The sequence below is a fragment of the Spermophilus citellus genome (genome assembly GCF_964194105.1).
Source record: "Spermophilus citellus genome assembly, chromosome: 2".
Lineage (NCBI taxonomy): Eukaryota > Metazoa > Chordata > Mammalia > Rodentia > Sciuridae > Spermophilus > Spermophilus citellus.
This window is the reverse complement of record NC_138183.1, coordinates 6,155,491-6,171,829: the sequence shown is the minus strand read 5'-3', so window position 1 is coordinate 6,171,829 and position 16,339 is coordinate 6,155,491. Positions and strand designations below refer to the sequence as shown.

General features: G+C 46.2%; 1 protein-coding gene across 1 annotated transcript in view; it reads left to right on the top strand.

The window, feature by feature from the left end:
• Window positions 1-379: 379 nt before the first annotated feature.
• Window positions 380-16,339, top strand: part of GPR107 (G protein-coupled receptor 107) — a 68,759-nt gene continuing 52,799 nt past the window's right edge. Inside the window, exons 1-5 of the mRNA XM_081279005.1 lie at window positions 380-562; window positions 12,646-12,768; window positions 13,326-13,376; window positions 13,618-13,697; window positions 15,790-15,929. Coding sequence (XP_081135131.1) covers window positions 422-562; window positions 12,646-12,768; window positions 13,326-13,376; window positions 13,618-13,697; window positions 15,790-15,929 — 535 coding nt within the window. The 5' untranslated portion in view covers window positions 380-421. The remainder of the gene's footprint in view (window positions 563-12,645; window positions 12,769-13,325; window positions 13,377-13,617; window positions 13,698-15,789; window positions 15,930-16,339) is intronic.

Sequence of the window (16,339 nt, the reverse complement as noted above, 5' to 3'; positions counted from 1 at the left end):
GGGGTCCCAGCACGCCCCCCCTGCTGCACCCACTTCTGCAGAGATTCCGTGGGAAGGGCCCGGAGGGCACCCAAGGGACCCAGCCACTCAGGGCTTCCCCACGCTTCCCACCCCGGACGCCGGTGCAGTCAGAGCCGCCGCCTCCCCGCCCGGGCTGCTCCGGAGCCCCGCGAGGCGGCGGTCGGCCCCGGAGGCCGCCGTCGCCATGGCAACAACCGCGGCGTCCCCGGCGGCCTGGCCTCCGCCGGCTGACCACAAAGTCCGCGCGGGGGAGGCTGTTGGGTGACCCGGCGGGCGAGATGACTCCCGGGCCGGTGGGATTCCCGCCGCCCCGCCCCCTCCCCGGGCCCTTCCGGTGGCCGTCGCCCTTTGACCCCGGAAGTGGGCGGGAGAGGAAACAGCTGGTGATGCTGGAACCAACATGGCCGCCCCTCGGCCCCTTGGCCCCTCGGGCTCCCGCCGTCTTCGGCTGGCCGCGGGCCTCCGGCTGCTCCCGGTCCTGGGGCTGCTGCAGCTGCTGGCCGGGCCCGGCCTGGGCCGCGTCCACCACCTGGCACTCAAAGTAAGGGCGGGCCGGGAGGGCCGGGGCCACTCCCGGGCCGGGCAGCTCGGGCCCGCGGCCTCTGAGCGCGGGGCACCGGCTCCGGCCCGGTCCCGGGAGGGCGGGGGGCTGCGGGCCGTCGGGCTTCGCAGCGTCGGTGGGGCCGGGCCGCTCCACCGCGCCCGCCGGGTCCCGGCTCTGTCCTCGCAGCCGGCCGGCCGCTCTCCTCACCTGCTTTACCTCGTCCCTGCTCCGCCGGCTCCGCCTCCGCGCCCCGGTGCCTGCGGGCCCGAGCCGCGCGGAACCAGCCCCGGTGTACCGGTTAGGTTCGGGGCGCGCACGGCGCCGAGCGACCGCAGTGAGCTTCTCCGGAGGAATGTCACTCCTCGTTCGAACTACTTACCCAGCAGTCCTCCAAGTCGGGGGCCTGGCGCCTCTTCCCGGCTCCTGTCAGCCAGCTTCATGATGGGCCTGGGCTCTGGCCTTGGAAGGCACCGGTGAAAGTCCTCCAAGGCGGACACGTAACGACCCGGTGGTTCCACAGGTTAATTAATACACATGGGGAATAGGAAAGAGCATCGTTATGACCCGAAGCCAGTGTACAGTTTCCTAAGAAGTTTGTGGGTTGCACGAAGTTCGTCTTGTAACCGTTACGCTGTATTTTGGGAATGCAGGCAGTTTAAAGAATCCGGATTTCAGATTTGAAAGCTTGGCCAGATCCATAAAAATTGCCGTGAATAAAATGGTTTTTAATCCCAGAAGGATGGTGAATCTTAGTTCCCTTTGAGAATCTGCTGAGAGCGGAGAAGTGCACGTTGAAATCTGGGCAAAACTTTGGTGGGCTGTCTGAGGCTTCATAATCCTGTCCCAGGTTTCCTACTCCAGGTTCAGAACACCCTGTCTTTAAAATTCTCTCTTAGAGGACGATATCTGGTCTTAGATGAAGTAGTGTCGTTGAGTTCATACAGTTTATAAGTTGTTGGCAAAACTAGCAGTAGGACACACTGGGACCTCACCTTCTAGCTCCCAGTCCAGTGCTCTTCTTTCTACATCTCTGGATTGAAAACACCAGGTGCCTGGCCTCATTGATATAGGAAAGTATTCCTGTAAAGCGGTAGAAGCAAACTGAATTGGCTTAATTCTGGTGATTGATTTCTCCCTGTGATGCTAAATTATTTAATGATTTTATCTTTGTAACATGTTTCAAAAATAGTATTGTGCTCATTCTGTAATCAGTACTGGAATTTTGAATTTTCTCGTAAACATTCTAATTTCTTGTCCAAGGAAATGAAAATCACCTGAAGAGAACTTTTTGGAACAGTATTAGATTGTGTTGTTTTGCTTGAAATTGAAATAGGAATCCCACTGGGACCTGGACTGACAAGAATAGCCTGAAGAGGTTACTGAATATCAGGAATATGCATTGATCTTTACATACAAACAAATAAACAAACAAAAAGACCTTCTTATCAGGGAGAATCTCAAGTACTCCAGCATGGGCAGAGTTGTGTAATCAGCTTCCATGTACCTGTCACCCAGCCTCAATAACCATCAACCAGTGGCTAATGCAGATATTCCTTCCCTTTGCAGTACTGCATAGAGCCCAGGGGTGCTCTGCCACTGAGCTACACCTCCAAGCCTTTTTAATTTTTGTAGTGAGACCAGGCCTCATTAAGTTGCCCAGCCTCAAACTGCTATCCTCCTCCCCCAGCCTCCTTAGTTGCTAGGATTGTAGGCATGTGCCACCATTGTCATTGTTGTGCCCAGCTCCCCACCCCCACCCCATGTGTATTTCCCTGTTCCCATTTTGTTTTTAATTAAAAAGGAATCTTTTCTTTTGTAATTCAGTCTTTTTTTTTTTTTTAAATGGAATGGAAGGGTTTTTTTTTTTTTTTTTTTAAGAGAGAGTGAGAGACAGAGAGAGAATTTTTTAATCTTTATTTTTTAGTTTTCGGCGGGCACAACATCTTTGTTTGTATGTGGTGCTGAGGATTGAACCCGGGTCGCACGCATGCCAGGCCAGCGCGCTACCACTTGAGCCACATCCCCAGCCCGTAATTCAGTCTTTATTTTCCAACATTCTTCTGTTTTTCTCAGTCTTCTGACATTCCTTCTCTTAAGACTTTTCTGTGTTTCTTACTTTTGAAAACAACTTTATTATACTTATGCGTCAGGGGAGATACCATGATTATGAAAGTGGTTCTCTCAGGGGAGGCTCATCCACTGGACTCTGGGTGTTCTGACCCCTGTGATTTCCCCAAGTGTGGGAAACTTGATTGTATGATTTGTCATATTCAGGGACTGCATTCATGCTCTCCCTGTTAAATAAATAATCAACTTTATTGAGGTGTAACTTAGATACTATAAAAGTCACTATTTTAAGTGTATAATTCAGTGATTGTTATTAAATTTACCAACTTGTCCAGCTGTCAACCACTGTCCAGCCCCAGACCTCTCCAGAAGATCCCTGGTGCTGCCAGGTGCGGTGGTGCACTCCTGTAATCCCAGTGGCTTTGGAGGCTGAGAAGAATTTCAAGTTCAAAGCAACTTTGAGGCGCTAAGCAACTCAGTGAGATCTTGTCTCCAAATAAAATATAGGTCGAGTGCCCCTGAGTTCAATACCCGGTACCAAAAAAAAAAAAAAAAGACGATCCCTTGTGCTGGTTAGCAGTTGATTCCCATTCTCACGTTGCCAGCTCCAGGCAACCACTAATCTTTGTAGCTCTCTATATAATTTGCCTTTTCTGGGTATTTCATAAAAATGGAATCACAGTAAGTGGTCTTTTCTTCTGGACTTCTTACTTAGATGTTTGAGGTTCATCCATGGTGTACCGTGTACCATAATTTGTTTCTGTTTATTGAATGTGATTCCTTTGTACAGGTAAATCACCTGTTGCTTAGCCACTTGCCAATTGATGGCATCTGGGTTGTTTCCACTTTTTGGCGGTTATGAATAATGCTGCTACAAACACTCATGCAAATCTTCAGGGGCTGTATATTTTCATTTCTCTTAGATGATACCCTGGAGTGGAGTAGAATTGTTGGGTCATATGATAGATTTATGCTTTTTGAGAAATGGCCAAACTGTTTCCTAAAGCTAGTAGTAGGACACACTGCTAGCCAGTTTAGCACTGTTTCTACATTTCTAGAGTTAAAACACCAGGTGCTTGGTATCACTGGTAAATATTAAGCTAGTCTATCAGTTTGCTTCTACCAGCGATTTATGAGGGTCCCCTTTCTCTACATCGTTGGAAGCATTTGTCATTGTCTTCCCATATTATTTTAGAGTAAGGCAAAGGGATCATATTATTTCATCTGTAAATATTTCAGGTGTACCTATAAAAATAAGGGCTCTTTTAAAAACAGCTACAAAGCTATTATACAACAACAAGAAGAAATAATCCTTAATATCATCAATGTCAAATCAGGTTCAAAATTCCATTGGTCATAAATGGCTTAATTTTTTTTAAACCAGGATCTAAATAGCATTTATTGTGATAGGTTAATTTGTCTTTTAATACTTTTAAATAAAAGATTTCACTTCTTCTGGCCCCCAATACTAGATTTTGCTGATTGTTTTCTTGTAGTATGGTTTAGCACAGTGGTTGCTGGTGTGTGTGTGTGTGTGTGTGTGTGTGTGTTGCTAGGGATTGAGCTCATGGCTCCCTGTATACTAGGAACGTGCATGTACTTGGTGGTATAGTTTAACACGTCCACCTCTCCTTTGTATTTTTGTAAGTTGGTAACTGGATTCAGAGGCTAGGATGTTCAAATTTGATGTTTTTGCACGCCTGCTTCCTCGGTTGTGTTGTGTTCTTCCACTGGGAGACAGAGTGTCTGATTGTCTTTTTGCGACGTGGCTCTTCTGGATGCCCAGTGCTTACATCTTTTTGTTCATCATGTGAACCTTTTTTTTTTTTGGTACTGGGGATTGAGTCCAGGGGTACTGTACTAATGAGCTGTATTTCCAGCCCTTTTTATTTTTTATTTTGAGACAAGGTCTTAAAGTTGCTTAGCTGCCCTTGAACTTGTGATCCTCCTGCCTCAGTCTCCTGAGTTGCTGGGATTACAGGTATATGCCATTGTGCCTGGCTTGAATGAAGTTTTTATATTGTGTTTAAAAATACAAAATAACAGAGCCAGGCGTGGTGGCATATGCCCAATCCCAGTAGCTCAGGAGGCTAAGGCAGAAGGATTATGAGTTCAAAACCAGCCTTAGCAACTTAGAGAAGCCCTAAGCAACTCAGCAAAACCCTGTTTCTAAATAAAATATATAAAATGGGCTGGGGATGTGGCTCAGTGGTTTAGCACCTCTGGGTTCAGTTCTCAGTACCAAAAATTAACAAATAACCATGCATGATGGCAGGCATATGTAGTCCCAGCTACTTGGGAGACTGAGGCAGGAGGACCACTTGAATCCAAGGGTTCATGGCTAGCCAGGGCAATATACTGATATCCTGCCTCAAAGGGAAAAAAGTATGAATTTGGGCTGGTGGTAGAGGGCTTGTCTGACCTGGATAGGCCTGTGATTGACGCCCAGCGTTGCAAAAAGAAAAAATTCTTGTCCTTAGCTCTTTACTAGTATTTTTCAAATGAGTTGTGATCCATTAAATGATTATGAGATCATCTTATGATCACAACTCACTTACAAAAGGGAAAGGAGGTGCTGGAATATGTAGCTCTGTGGTAGAGCATATGCTTAGCTTGTGAAGGCCCTGGGTTCAACCCTCAGCACCCATAAAAATAGTATAAAAATACAAAATATTTTATAATTTTATAACTAGTAAGTGTAGATTTTGAGAGCTACTGTACATGAGACAGTAGCTAGGGAGTATCTTGCTGCAGGTGCAATGGTTCAGCCTGTAATCTCCGCTATTTGGGAGGGTGAGGCGAGAAAATTTTGTATGTTTGAGGCCAGCCTGGGCAATTTGTCAAGACTCCATCTCAAAAAATTTTAAAAAGGGGACGTGGAGTTGTGACTCAGGTAGCACGCTGTGGGAGAGATTACATTGGTAGATGTTGGTGCCACCACCCAACAGACTGAAATGGAAGATGAGGCATTAATGTGACTTAAGGGTTGGGAGGGGAACAAGAGCATGATATATATTTTTCTCTCCCCACCCACTATTCACATTCCTGGGGAAGGGTTAAGTTGGAGGATATGATTATCTAAGGCATATTTTGCAGGATGTGAAGGTCCCTGTATAATCACCTATTAACAATTGATTATTCCTTTCCTTACAGGAGACCAACAGCATGAGGCTCTGTGGTCAGGCTTCAGCATTCTACCTTTTAATTAATTGCTGGGCAACAGATTTCCATTTTGTTTGAGCCTGGATAATGTAAATATATGGGTCCTTTTCATTTTTTCTACCTACCTTTATGCACCAATATGTGGTAATCTATAGCACTTTGAAGATTAATACCAATACTTGGTCATACTTGAGTTAGACTCCTGACCACAGTATGTCTTCAAATGATCTTTTCTACAGATGTTACAGACTCTTAAGTACAAATCTTTATTAAGCGTCTGTTCTTTGGCAGGTATATAAACATGGAACATACCTTTTTCAGTGACTGCTATTGGGTGACATGTATGCCAGTTTGTTTCCTGAGAATATTAGTGTAATCAAATATTTGATTGCTGGGGATTCTTAACAGTTCTTCCATCTGTGTGTTGTGACCCATGCCCATTACCCAGGTACTCAGGAGGCTGAGACAGGAGCCTCAGCCTCACAAATTCAAGGCCAGCCTGGGCAACTTAGTGAGACCCTATCTCAAAATAAGGGAAAAAAGGACCAAGGGTGCAGCTCAGTGGTAGAACACTTGCCTGGCATGTGCAGGGCCCTGGGTTCCATCCCCAGCACCAGAGAGAAAAAGAAAAGAAAAACACGCACACGCAGGCCCTCAGCTGCGCTCTTCAGCCTCACCACTGTTCGCACTTGCTGTGTCTTTGTAGACTTTCCCGTACACCCATAATGATCTTTATATACACATCCCTCACATGTAAGCCTTTCTTTTTTCCTTTTTGGCATAATCATGCTTTATAATAAGTAAGTAAGTTATATGAGGAGCTCTTCAGTGATTCCTAAGCCAAAGCATGGCCCTACTGGCCTGTTGCAGTCCCTAACCTTCAGGCCAGGTTCCACTTCAGGGCGATACTTTCTGGTGCCACCTGAGTCCCATGCTGCTCTCAGTCTCTGCCCAGAGACACATCTCAGTGAAGCTTCCTGGGACTGCCCTAGTTGAGTGGCAGTGTCCTAGGCCCCTTCACTGCTTTATTTCTCTGCAGTACTAGTCACTGCCTTATGCGCCATGCCTCTTCCCTGCTCCTTCATTACCTGCCTGTCTCTGGGGTTCAGGCTCAGCCACACAGGGATTTTTGTTCATTTTTTTACTGCCCCCATTCTTAAAATCAGAGCTGTGCCTGTAGGTGCTCAGCAAATGCTTGTTGGATTAGTTACTGTATTTTTCATTTATTATCCTTTGTATGTTTAAGAAATGTTAGTACATGTGGGCCTGCTTCCTTCTTTTTAACCACTACAGTAACCCTCCATTGTAAGGGGGACTGATGATTGGGTTGTGGGTGGAAGTTTATACCCCATGCTTATTGCTTGGTTTAGCTATTATAAACAGCTGCTGTGAATATCCTTTAACATGTATCTTTATCCATTAGCATTGGTATTTCTGGGTGGAATAAAACAGTCCTTAGATATGGGTGCTGTGACTCAGGCCTATAAACACAGGTACTCAGGAGGCTGAGGCGGGAGCATCACAAATTCAAGGCCGGCCTGAGTGTTGGATTACTCTTTTTTTTTGGCGGGAGGGCAGCACCAGGGATTGAACACAGAGCCTTGTGCATGCTAAGCAGGCACCTTACCACTTTGCTACATCCCCAGCCCTGAGTTTAATTCCCACTACTGAAAAAAGAAAGAATATATTTCACACTGTATATATATTCTGAAATCCTAATAAATCATTTGTGGTAGCAGTAATAAAGTTGCATGCAAAAAAAAAAAGAAAACACAGGAAGCTAGACACAGTGGCATACACCATGGCAAAGCACCCCTGGGCTCAATCCCCAATACAAAAAAAAAAGCAGGGGGGTGGGGGGGGCGAGGTTGTGGCTCAGTGGTAGAGTGCTTGTCTAGCATGCATGTGGCACTGGGTTCAATCCCTGGCACCACATAAAAATTTAAAAAAATAAAGGTATTGTGTCCATCTACAACTAAAAAAATTTTTTGAAAAATTGCATGCATAATGAAGGCCTAAATCTGCACTATTTATTTGGTACTAGGGATGGAACCCGGCTGACACATGCTAGGCAAGCAACCTGCCTTTGAGCCACATCCCAGTACTATATTTTATGTTCTTTTTGCAATCTTGACTTCTCATGGATGAGCAGCTTTAATAATTTGATAAGCAGCTTGCTATAATTAAGAATAGTTGGGCTGGGGATGTGGCTCAAGCGGTAGCGCGCTCGCCTGGCATGCGTGCGGCCCGGGTTTGATCCTCAGCACCACATACCAACAAAGATGTTGTGTCCGCCGAGAACTAAAAAATAAATATTAAAAATTCTCTCTCTCTCTCTCTCTCTCTCTCTCTCTCTCTCTCTCTCTCTCTCCCTCTCCCCTCTCACTCTCTCTTTAAAAAAAAAAAAAAAAAAGAATAGTTTATGAGCCGAGTATGGTGGCATACGCCTGTGATCCCAGCGACTCAGGAGGCTGAAGCAGGAGGATCGTGAGTTCAAAGCCAGCTTCAACAAATTAACAAGGCCCTGAGCATCTCGGCAATGACTCTGTCTCTGAATAAAATATAAAAAGGGCTGCTAGGCATGTGGCTCAAGGGGGACTTAACAACAACAGATAGTTTATGATACTGTTATTTTTAAAGCCCTTATCACAGATACACACAGAAATATTGATAGATGAGGTGATAGGGTATATGAGGTTTGCATCTCAGTAGTTAAGCATTTGGGGGTGAGGAAGAGTGTGAGGAACAGAATTGACTGTGAGTTGGTGTTTCAACTTCTGTATAATGAAAAAAGTTCAAAGCAAAACAAAAGATATACTGTTTATTTGGTTATAAAAAGTATGTTGTGGTTAAAATCACAAGTTTTGAGTTTAAATTGAACTAGAATACTGCTTTTGCCACCTAGTAGCCTTGTGATTTTAAGCAGGTTTTACTTCTCTGAGCCTCTGTTTCCTCATCTGTAAAATGAGCATAAGAAGCTGCCCTGCAGAGTTTAGGAGGAGTGTATGTGATGGGCAGGGCTTGTGAGCGCAGTCCCAGGTACAGGGTGAGGTGCTGGCAGTCCTGATCTTGGGGAAGCACAGACTGCCTGGTGCCTCAGTGCTAATGGAAGTGACAGGTGGATGTTGAGATGTGACTCAGTAGACCCATGGCACTTTGACAAGTCCTTGTTTGTGCTTTCTCTTGCTTTGGTTCATGCCATCAGGGAACTGACACTGCTGCCACTTGCAGGAGGGTATCTGATGTCTGTGTTTTGCTATATTTCTGGCTTGACCCAGGACCTGGCACATGCTAGGCAAGTGCTGTGCCACCGAGCTCCACCCCAGCGCTCTAGGAGAGCATTTGGAAGGAGAGGTGGGAGTGCGGAGGATCCTGCCTCCCCTGATGCTGCCTGAGTGACCGCACACTGGTTCCAGAGTGCCCAGCTGCTGGCCTCCCTATAGGGAAAGGAAAGATTTCCCTGTTCCTGGTGGCTGTCGGAGATTTCTAAATTTCTAAAGACTGAGTATTTTTCACCTCTTGGTCCTCTGCCCTTGTGGTATTCTATAAGTCTTTGTTTATTTACATTGAATTGAATCAAATATAGTTGGTTGAAGGGATGTTTTCTGTTATTTCTGTGTTGCTGGGGATGACACCCAGCATGCCAGGCAGGTACCCCACCTTGAGCCACACCCTGCCTGAATGAGTGATGGAATGTGTACCCTTCCTGATCACTTGTGTCTCGAGGCTTCTTGGTGTTTGGGTTGTCTGGTGAGGCACAGTTTACAAGGTCCCTTCCATTCCTACTTTATTGGATGTGATGGCATGATGACTTAACATGGAGGTGTTAGATTATACAAAGATCATGCAGATATTACTAGTAATGATAATACTTTCTGTAAAAATAGCATTTGAGGGCTGGGGTTGTGGCTCAGTGGTAGAGCGCACCCCTAGGTGCTGGGTTCGATCCTCAGCACCACATAAAAATAAATAAAATAAAGGTATTGTGTCCAACTACAACTAAAAAATTTTTTTAAAAATAGATAAATAAAAATAGCATTTGATGTTTTTCCAATTATAATTCACATGAACATTGTTAGAGATTTTGAAAATATAGAAAAGTATAAAGAAAAATTATTACCCATGATTCCACTGGCCCCAACCATTTCATAGTTCAGTAGTGAATTTCTTTCATGTTTTTTATAAATAAATAAATGCTTATCTTTTTGTTTATAGTTCAGATTTTTTTTTTTTTTTTGATAGTGGGGATTGAACCCAGGGTGCTCTATATGGAGCTGTATTCCCACTCCTTTTATTTTATCATTTTGGGATGGAGTTTTACTAAGTTGCCCAGGCTGGCCTTGAATAGCCTCCTGAGTAGCTGTGACTACGTCTGGGTTCTGTTATTTGCATTTAATGATACTGTCTCAATGTCTTTCCCATGTTGGAAGCAGTAGTTTGAAAATAACTTGCATATCATACCTGTGTTGAAATCTTCGCCTTACCTCTTCCATAATTTGCATTGTCTTGGGTGTCGTTTCTCTTCCAAGTGAGTGTTATCCAGATCACAGGGTACTGTTAGTCCTGTGGGCTGAGTGAGGGCCAAAATATAGGTCGAGCCCTTGGCCGTAACCCACCTCTTGGAAAGTGCAGAAACTAGGAGTAGTGATGCCATGATGATTGTGTGAAATATGAATCAAAAAATGTGTTTTTTAACGGCATTGTGTCCTCAAATGATAAAATAAAAATAAGAAACAAGAAGAAATGAATGTACTATTTATGTGGACAAAAACTTGCTGTAACTGCTGAAATATTTTCTCAAAAACAACTAGAAAGCATGCATTCTGGAGACTCAAATGGGTGTAAAAGTCCTTACCAGGCTTCTGTTCTACTGCAGAGCATCTGTATGCTGGATAAGTTAGAAAGCATGGTTCTAGAATTTAAATTTGAGCATAGTGTACATGCTATAAATTACTCATTTTAAGTGGGCAGCACAGTGCATTTTCATCGTGTAAACACATCCTGCTCAGCCCGCAGGGAACAGTTACCAGGGACCTCCAGAAGCTCCTTAAACCTGCCTCCCCCAGTGGCTGGAAAGTTCTGTTCTCTGGGGAGTGACCCTGTCACACCTCCCAAGCCTGCATTTGTAGTTGTCCTGTGGACGAGGCTTGTCCACCCAGTGTCATGCCTGCAGTCCATCCCTTGCTTCTCCTCGTCTCTGCAGCTCAGCTCCGCTGGGGATTCTGCCACAGAATCAGACCCTGATGTACTCAGGCGGTCCACATATTAAGTTGAATTAATTTCTTTCCTGTGTTTATAGGATGGTAGTAGACCTGTACTGTCCTTGGAAAAGTTGAGAAAATAGTCACTCCGATTATTTTTTGTAGGGCTTAATTCTCTCAAAATCCTGAGAAAGGCCATGAGATAGCTTTTCTGGTTTCTTCCATTTAGCAGTTCTGAATTGCTGACTTGTGTCATCTTGCCTGGCTTTTCTCATTCTTGGTGAGAGTACAGGTTTACTTCTAGCTACTCCATCCCACTGGGAAGTCAAAGTCCCGCAAACATACTTTAAATGCAAAGCTGAGCTCCTGAGAAAATAAGGGGAATTCAGGGGCCTTTGAAACCCAGCAGGTTAAGACAGGGAAGCTGGGGCTGCAGCACACATTGCAGAAACCTGGACCCCAGAGCCTTGAATTCTGAAACTAGCTGAGAGCAAATGGGCCAGAGCCTTAGACCTGAACAGGGAGGGAAACAGGACCTATGTCCCTCTGCTCCTTAACCCAGAAGCCAAGACTCTCAAAAGCATGACTACTGGGCTCGGGGATTTAGCCTTCTCAGGGCAGTGAAGTGTGGGGGGGTACTCTGGGGACGGTGGGGGGTGCAGTTGGTTTCTGCTGAAGAGCTAGCCCACGGCCTTTCTTCACAGGCCTCTGGTGTTTGAGTGGGACTGCCTGTGCCACCTAGGAGATGCCCAGTCTGGAAATGAGTAATGACTACTTATGTAGACAAGCTGAAGACATACTAAGGGTGTTGCACCCTGGGCAAATGATCCTCAGTGATTTTACAAAACAAAGTGTCTTGGTGGAGCCCAGCTGTAGGAGTATTTTTAATACCGTTGTCTGCCGTCTTTGGGGTGTACTGGTTTGGTTGAGGCTGCAGTCATAACAGTGAGGCAGAGTCAGGCAGGAACAGACACCTACTTTGTGGCGCCATTTCAGCAGAGCTTAGGGTTTTCCCTGAACCCAGAGATTGCTGTGACCACTTGACTTGTACCTGGGATTCCTTTTGCAGAAGGCTTTGTTCCCAAAAAACTCATCAGATTTGGTATCACTTTTAGTTACAAATGCACTTAAAAAAAACTGATTTAGATTTGGTTAGAAAATTAACACATAGCTGCCACTCTCCATCCTGCAGTGGGAGGAGTGAGATGGCGGGGATGTAGGTAAACGAGCGTATTCTTGGAGTACCCTTTGCCATTCCTGTCCTCCCTCTCCCTGGCACATTTTGAGTGCCCGGTGGATGCCAGGCTTTGTACTATTGAGGATTTGGAGCATGCCTAAAATGTGGTTCTTCCTGCCTTGGGCTTCCTGTTCCCCCGACCACAGAATCTGTCCCAGAACCGAAACAAGTACACTGGGGTGAACTGGAGCGCTGTGTGCATCCCTCTGCAAAACTCCACACCTTCTAAAGTTCTCAGGAGTCATCTTCAGCTTTTGAAGACAGATAACTTACCTCAGCATATGTGTGTCAGTGAGCATATGGTGGGAGCATGGCTGCCTAGTAGGAAACTAGATGCCATAGGTTTTCAAGCAAATGAATAGATTAAATCATCGTTTCCATGTTAGTAATTCCATCCCCACAAATCTCTTTAGGATGATGTGAGACATAAAGTTCACCTGAACACCTTTGGGTTCTTCAAGGATGGGTACATGGTGGTCAACGTCAGTAGCCTCTCCGTGCATGAGCCTGAAGGAGTCATGGACAAGGATGCAGCTGTGAGTACCGTGTTGGCCTGGGTGAGGGTTCCCCTGCCATCCCATGCTTATACACAGGACACCAGAACAGGGAGAGAATCAAGCTGATGAGTCCAGTGTGCATGTTAGGCATCAGTTAGTTTGACTTTTCTGTTTTTGGTACTGAGAGTTGAGCCCAGGAGGGCTCTACCACTGAGTTACAATGCCTTAGCCTTTATTTTGAGAGTCTTGCTAAGTTGCTTAGGGATTTGATAAGTTGCTGAGCCTGGCTTTGAACTGACGATCCTCCTGCCTCAGACTCTTGAGCTGCAGGATTAGAGGCCTGCACTACTGCGCCTGGCAAGTTTACTTTCAATACTTAAGTTGTGGTTCTTGAATAAATGTAGTGATTGGTGATTTGAGTCAAGCAGCCCTCGCCTTGTTACAAAGTGAATGGTAAGAAAATGCTGAGGAACCCAGGCTTAATTGTTTATAGATCCTAACACTAAAGTGCCTCCCTCTCTGTTCTGTAGAGTAAGAAAGGTGGGGTGTTGTAGATGTTTGCTTCTCTTCTTACCCCCACCCCCATCTCCCCTCAGATTGGATTCAGCTTGGACCGTACAAAGAATGATGGCTTTTCTTCCTACCTGGTGAGTACCAAGTGGCAACCTGATCACTGTCTCCACTGGAGCCTGGGACAGTGAGTGGGAGCAGGCCCCCAGCCATGTTTCCTACAGGGGTGGCTGGTCTGGCTCTTGGGCATTTCTGAAGTCCCCAGCAGGCTCACTGTTTGGATGCAGGCTGAGCTGCTTGTTGGCCTTATTTTTTAAAACGCTCTGTTCTTGCTCTTGGGGATGAACTGGATATACACAGTTGATTCTTCTTTCTCAGGATGAAGATGTAAACTATTGCATTTTAAGGAAACAGTCTGTCTCTGTCACCCTTCTAATCCTAGACCTCTCCAGAAATGAGTAAGTAATTCTCATGTTCTTCATTCACCCCTGGATGCAGTCAGGCTGTTTGGGAGCACAGTGCCACTTGCTGGGTGTCTGCCATGTGCCAAGTAGTGTACAAGAGGAGGGAGGTGGACACTCCCTCAGCAGTGTGTGGATTAGTGGGGGAGACAGAGGGCAGCAGGCAGAAGAGAGCAGGGTGGGGTGGAAGGGAAGAGAAAGTCAGGAGGGAAGAAGGGGAGGGGAGGCCTCCGGTGAGTAGCCTCCTACCTGCCGGTGAGAAAAGGGAGTGCATTCCTGGTAGAAGGAGCCGGCTGTGTAATGGTGGCGTGGCAGGAGATAGCGGGGTGCGTCTGTTAGCTGAGCTTGGTATTGATGGAGAGTAAGTTGGAGGGGAACCTGGAAAGAAACAGGACTGGGTCCAGGGCCTGGCTCTGCCACTCACTGGCTGTGTGACTCCGGGTTCAGTGTCCTGCCGATTTCATAGTAATGGTTTCTGCCCACCAAGATTGTTGGTGAGTGGCAAGATGTGGCAGGGGGGTAGAACACCTGCTCAGCACACGGGAATCCTGGGTTCCCTCCCCAGCACTGCAAAAAACCAAAACCAAACAAAGACCAAGAAAGATTGTTGGTGAGGATTTCTGGCCATTTAGTCTTTTTAAAACTTTTGCGCTTGGGTGAAGCAGGGGACTTTGTGTTGTCAGGTTCAGCCCGTTTCCACCTGGCCACTTCGTACGTTTGCTGTGTGTGATTTTGAGGGAGACTTCAGAGGAGTCAGGGTGAGGTAGTGTGTTCAGGATTTCTGTCACAGCAGATCACAGCAGCCCCCAGAGGGTGGACTTGCAGTGGACAGGGCTGCTGTGCCATGAACCACCATGGACGCTGGGCAGCGAGCATCCCTGTGGCAAGCTCTGTTTCTTTTTGTGTTTTAATTTACCATTTTATTTTTCTAAGTATTTTTAGTTGTAGATGGACACAATACCTTTTTTTATTCTTATTTATTTTCATGTGGTGCTGGGAATGGAATCCAGTGCCTCACACATGCCGGATGAGAGCTCTACCACTGAGCCCCAGTCTCGGCCCAGGCTCTGTTTTCATTTAAGAAAATTGAATCTGGCTATCTCTTGTGCTAACTAGGGTGAGTTTGGCAGCCAGCAGCAAGACTTGACTTAGCCTGGCTTAGATAGTGAGGATAGTGATCGTCTTGCCTGCCTGGAAGTCCAGAGGAGCGGCTGGTGGGGGCAGGCCACCGTGGCTTGCTGATGGCAGTGATGCTCCTACTTTCCATCTCTGCTCCGCCCTCCTTAGCATCCGCTTCTTCCTCACCAGATGGCTCTGCTTCCTTATTCCTGTCCAGCCAAGGGGAAAAGAGACAGAATGCTTCTCCCCCAGCCAGCTCTAGAGAGCTTGCATGTGCCAGTTTAGGTCATGTGTTCACTCAGGCATGGAAATTATCACCAGCCCCTCTGGGGGAGCCTTGGACTAAACAAAATTGGGTCTCTTAAGAAGAGAGAAGGTAAGCCAGGCCTGATGGCACATGCGCGTAATCCCTGTGACTTGGGAGGCCGAGGCAGAAGGATCCTAAGTCCAAGGCCAGCCTGGGCAACTTAGTAAGACACTGTGTCAAAATTAAATTTAGAAAGCGCTGGGGATGTAGCTCAGTGTAGAGTGCCTGTGGGTTCAATCCCCAGGACAGCAAAAAAAAAAAAAAAAAAAAGGTTTGAAAGGGATATTAGACAGGCAATTAATAGTACACTTAGCCCTCTGAGGCTTCCCTTGGGTATCAATTTGCTGAGTATAGTAATGATACTTAGGGGGAAATATCTATTGCAGAATCATGTGGCTGCTAAGAATTCTGGCTTTAGAAAGGGACCACTGGGTTCCTCACCTGGCTGCTTCCTGGCTTTGTGCTCTTGGGCAGATTCTTGAACCTTTCTGAGCCTCGTTCCAGCCTCTGTGAACTGTGGGCAGTAGGACCTTCATGGTAGGACTTGCCCGGAGTCGCGGGTCTGTGCTGGTGTGACCTTGTCAGGAGGACTGTTGTGTGGCACTGAATATATGGCTGGGAGCACTTCTTTGAACTTTCCCCCTCTGTTTTGTTTGGATATAGAGTAAAAATCAAGTCTCCACCAGAAGCTGGTACCCAGTTACCAAAGATCATCTTCAGCAAGGATGAGAAAGTCCCTGGCCAGAGTCAGGAGCCAGGTGTCGCTGCCGTCCCAGCTGGCAACCGCACTCAGCAGGCACTAGGTGAGCTGTGCAGAGGGCCCACTGGGGGAGCGGGGTTTCTGAGTGAAAGCAAGCATGAGGCACAACAGCTAGGACAACAGCCTTTTTTTTTTTTTAAATTTTTTAGTTGTAGTTGGACACCATATCTTTATTTAATTAATTTATTTATTTGTAGGTGGTGCTGAGGATTGAACCCAGGGCCTCGAATGCTCTAGGCAGGGGCTCTACCACTGAACCAAAGCCCAGCCCTAGGAAACAGTCTTAGAATGGTTTTATTTTGGAGATTATACAAAAACATGACCATCAAGAAAAATGTGAAAAATACAGAGAAAATGGGAAAAGCCATTGTCTCTTCTTACTCCCAGGGTTAGAATCTTAGTAACTTCTGTTTCCTTAATAAGCTTGTTTCCTAAGTCTAGAGCCTCTGTCTT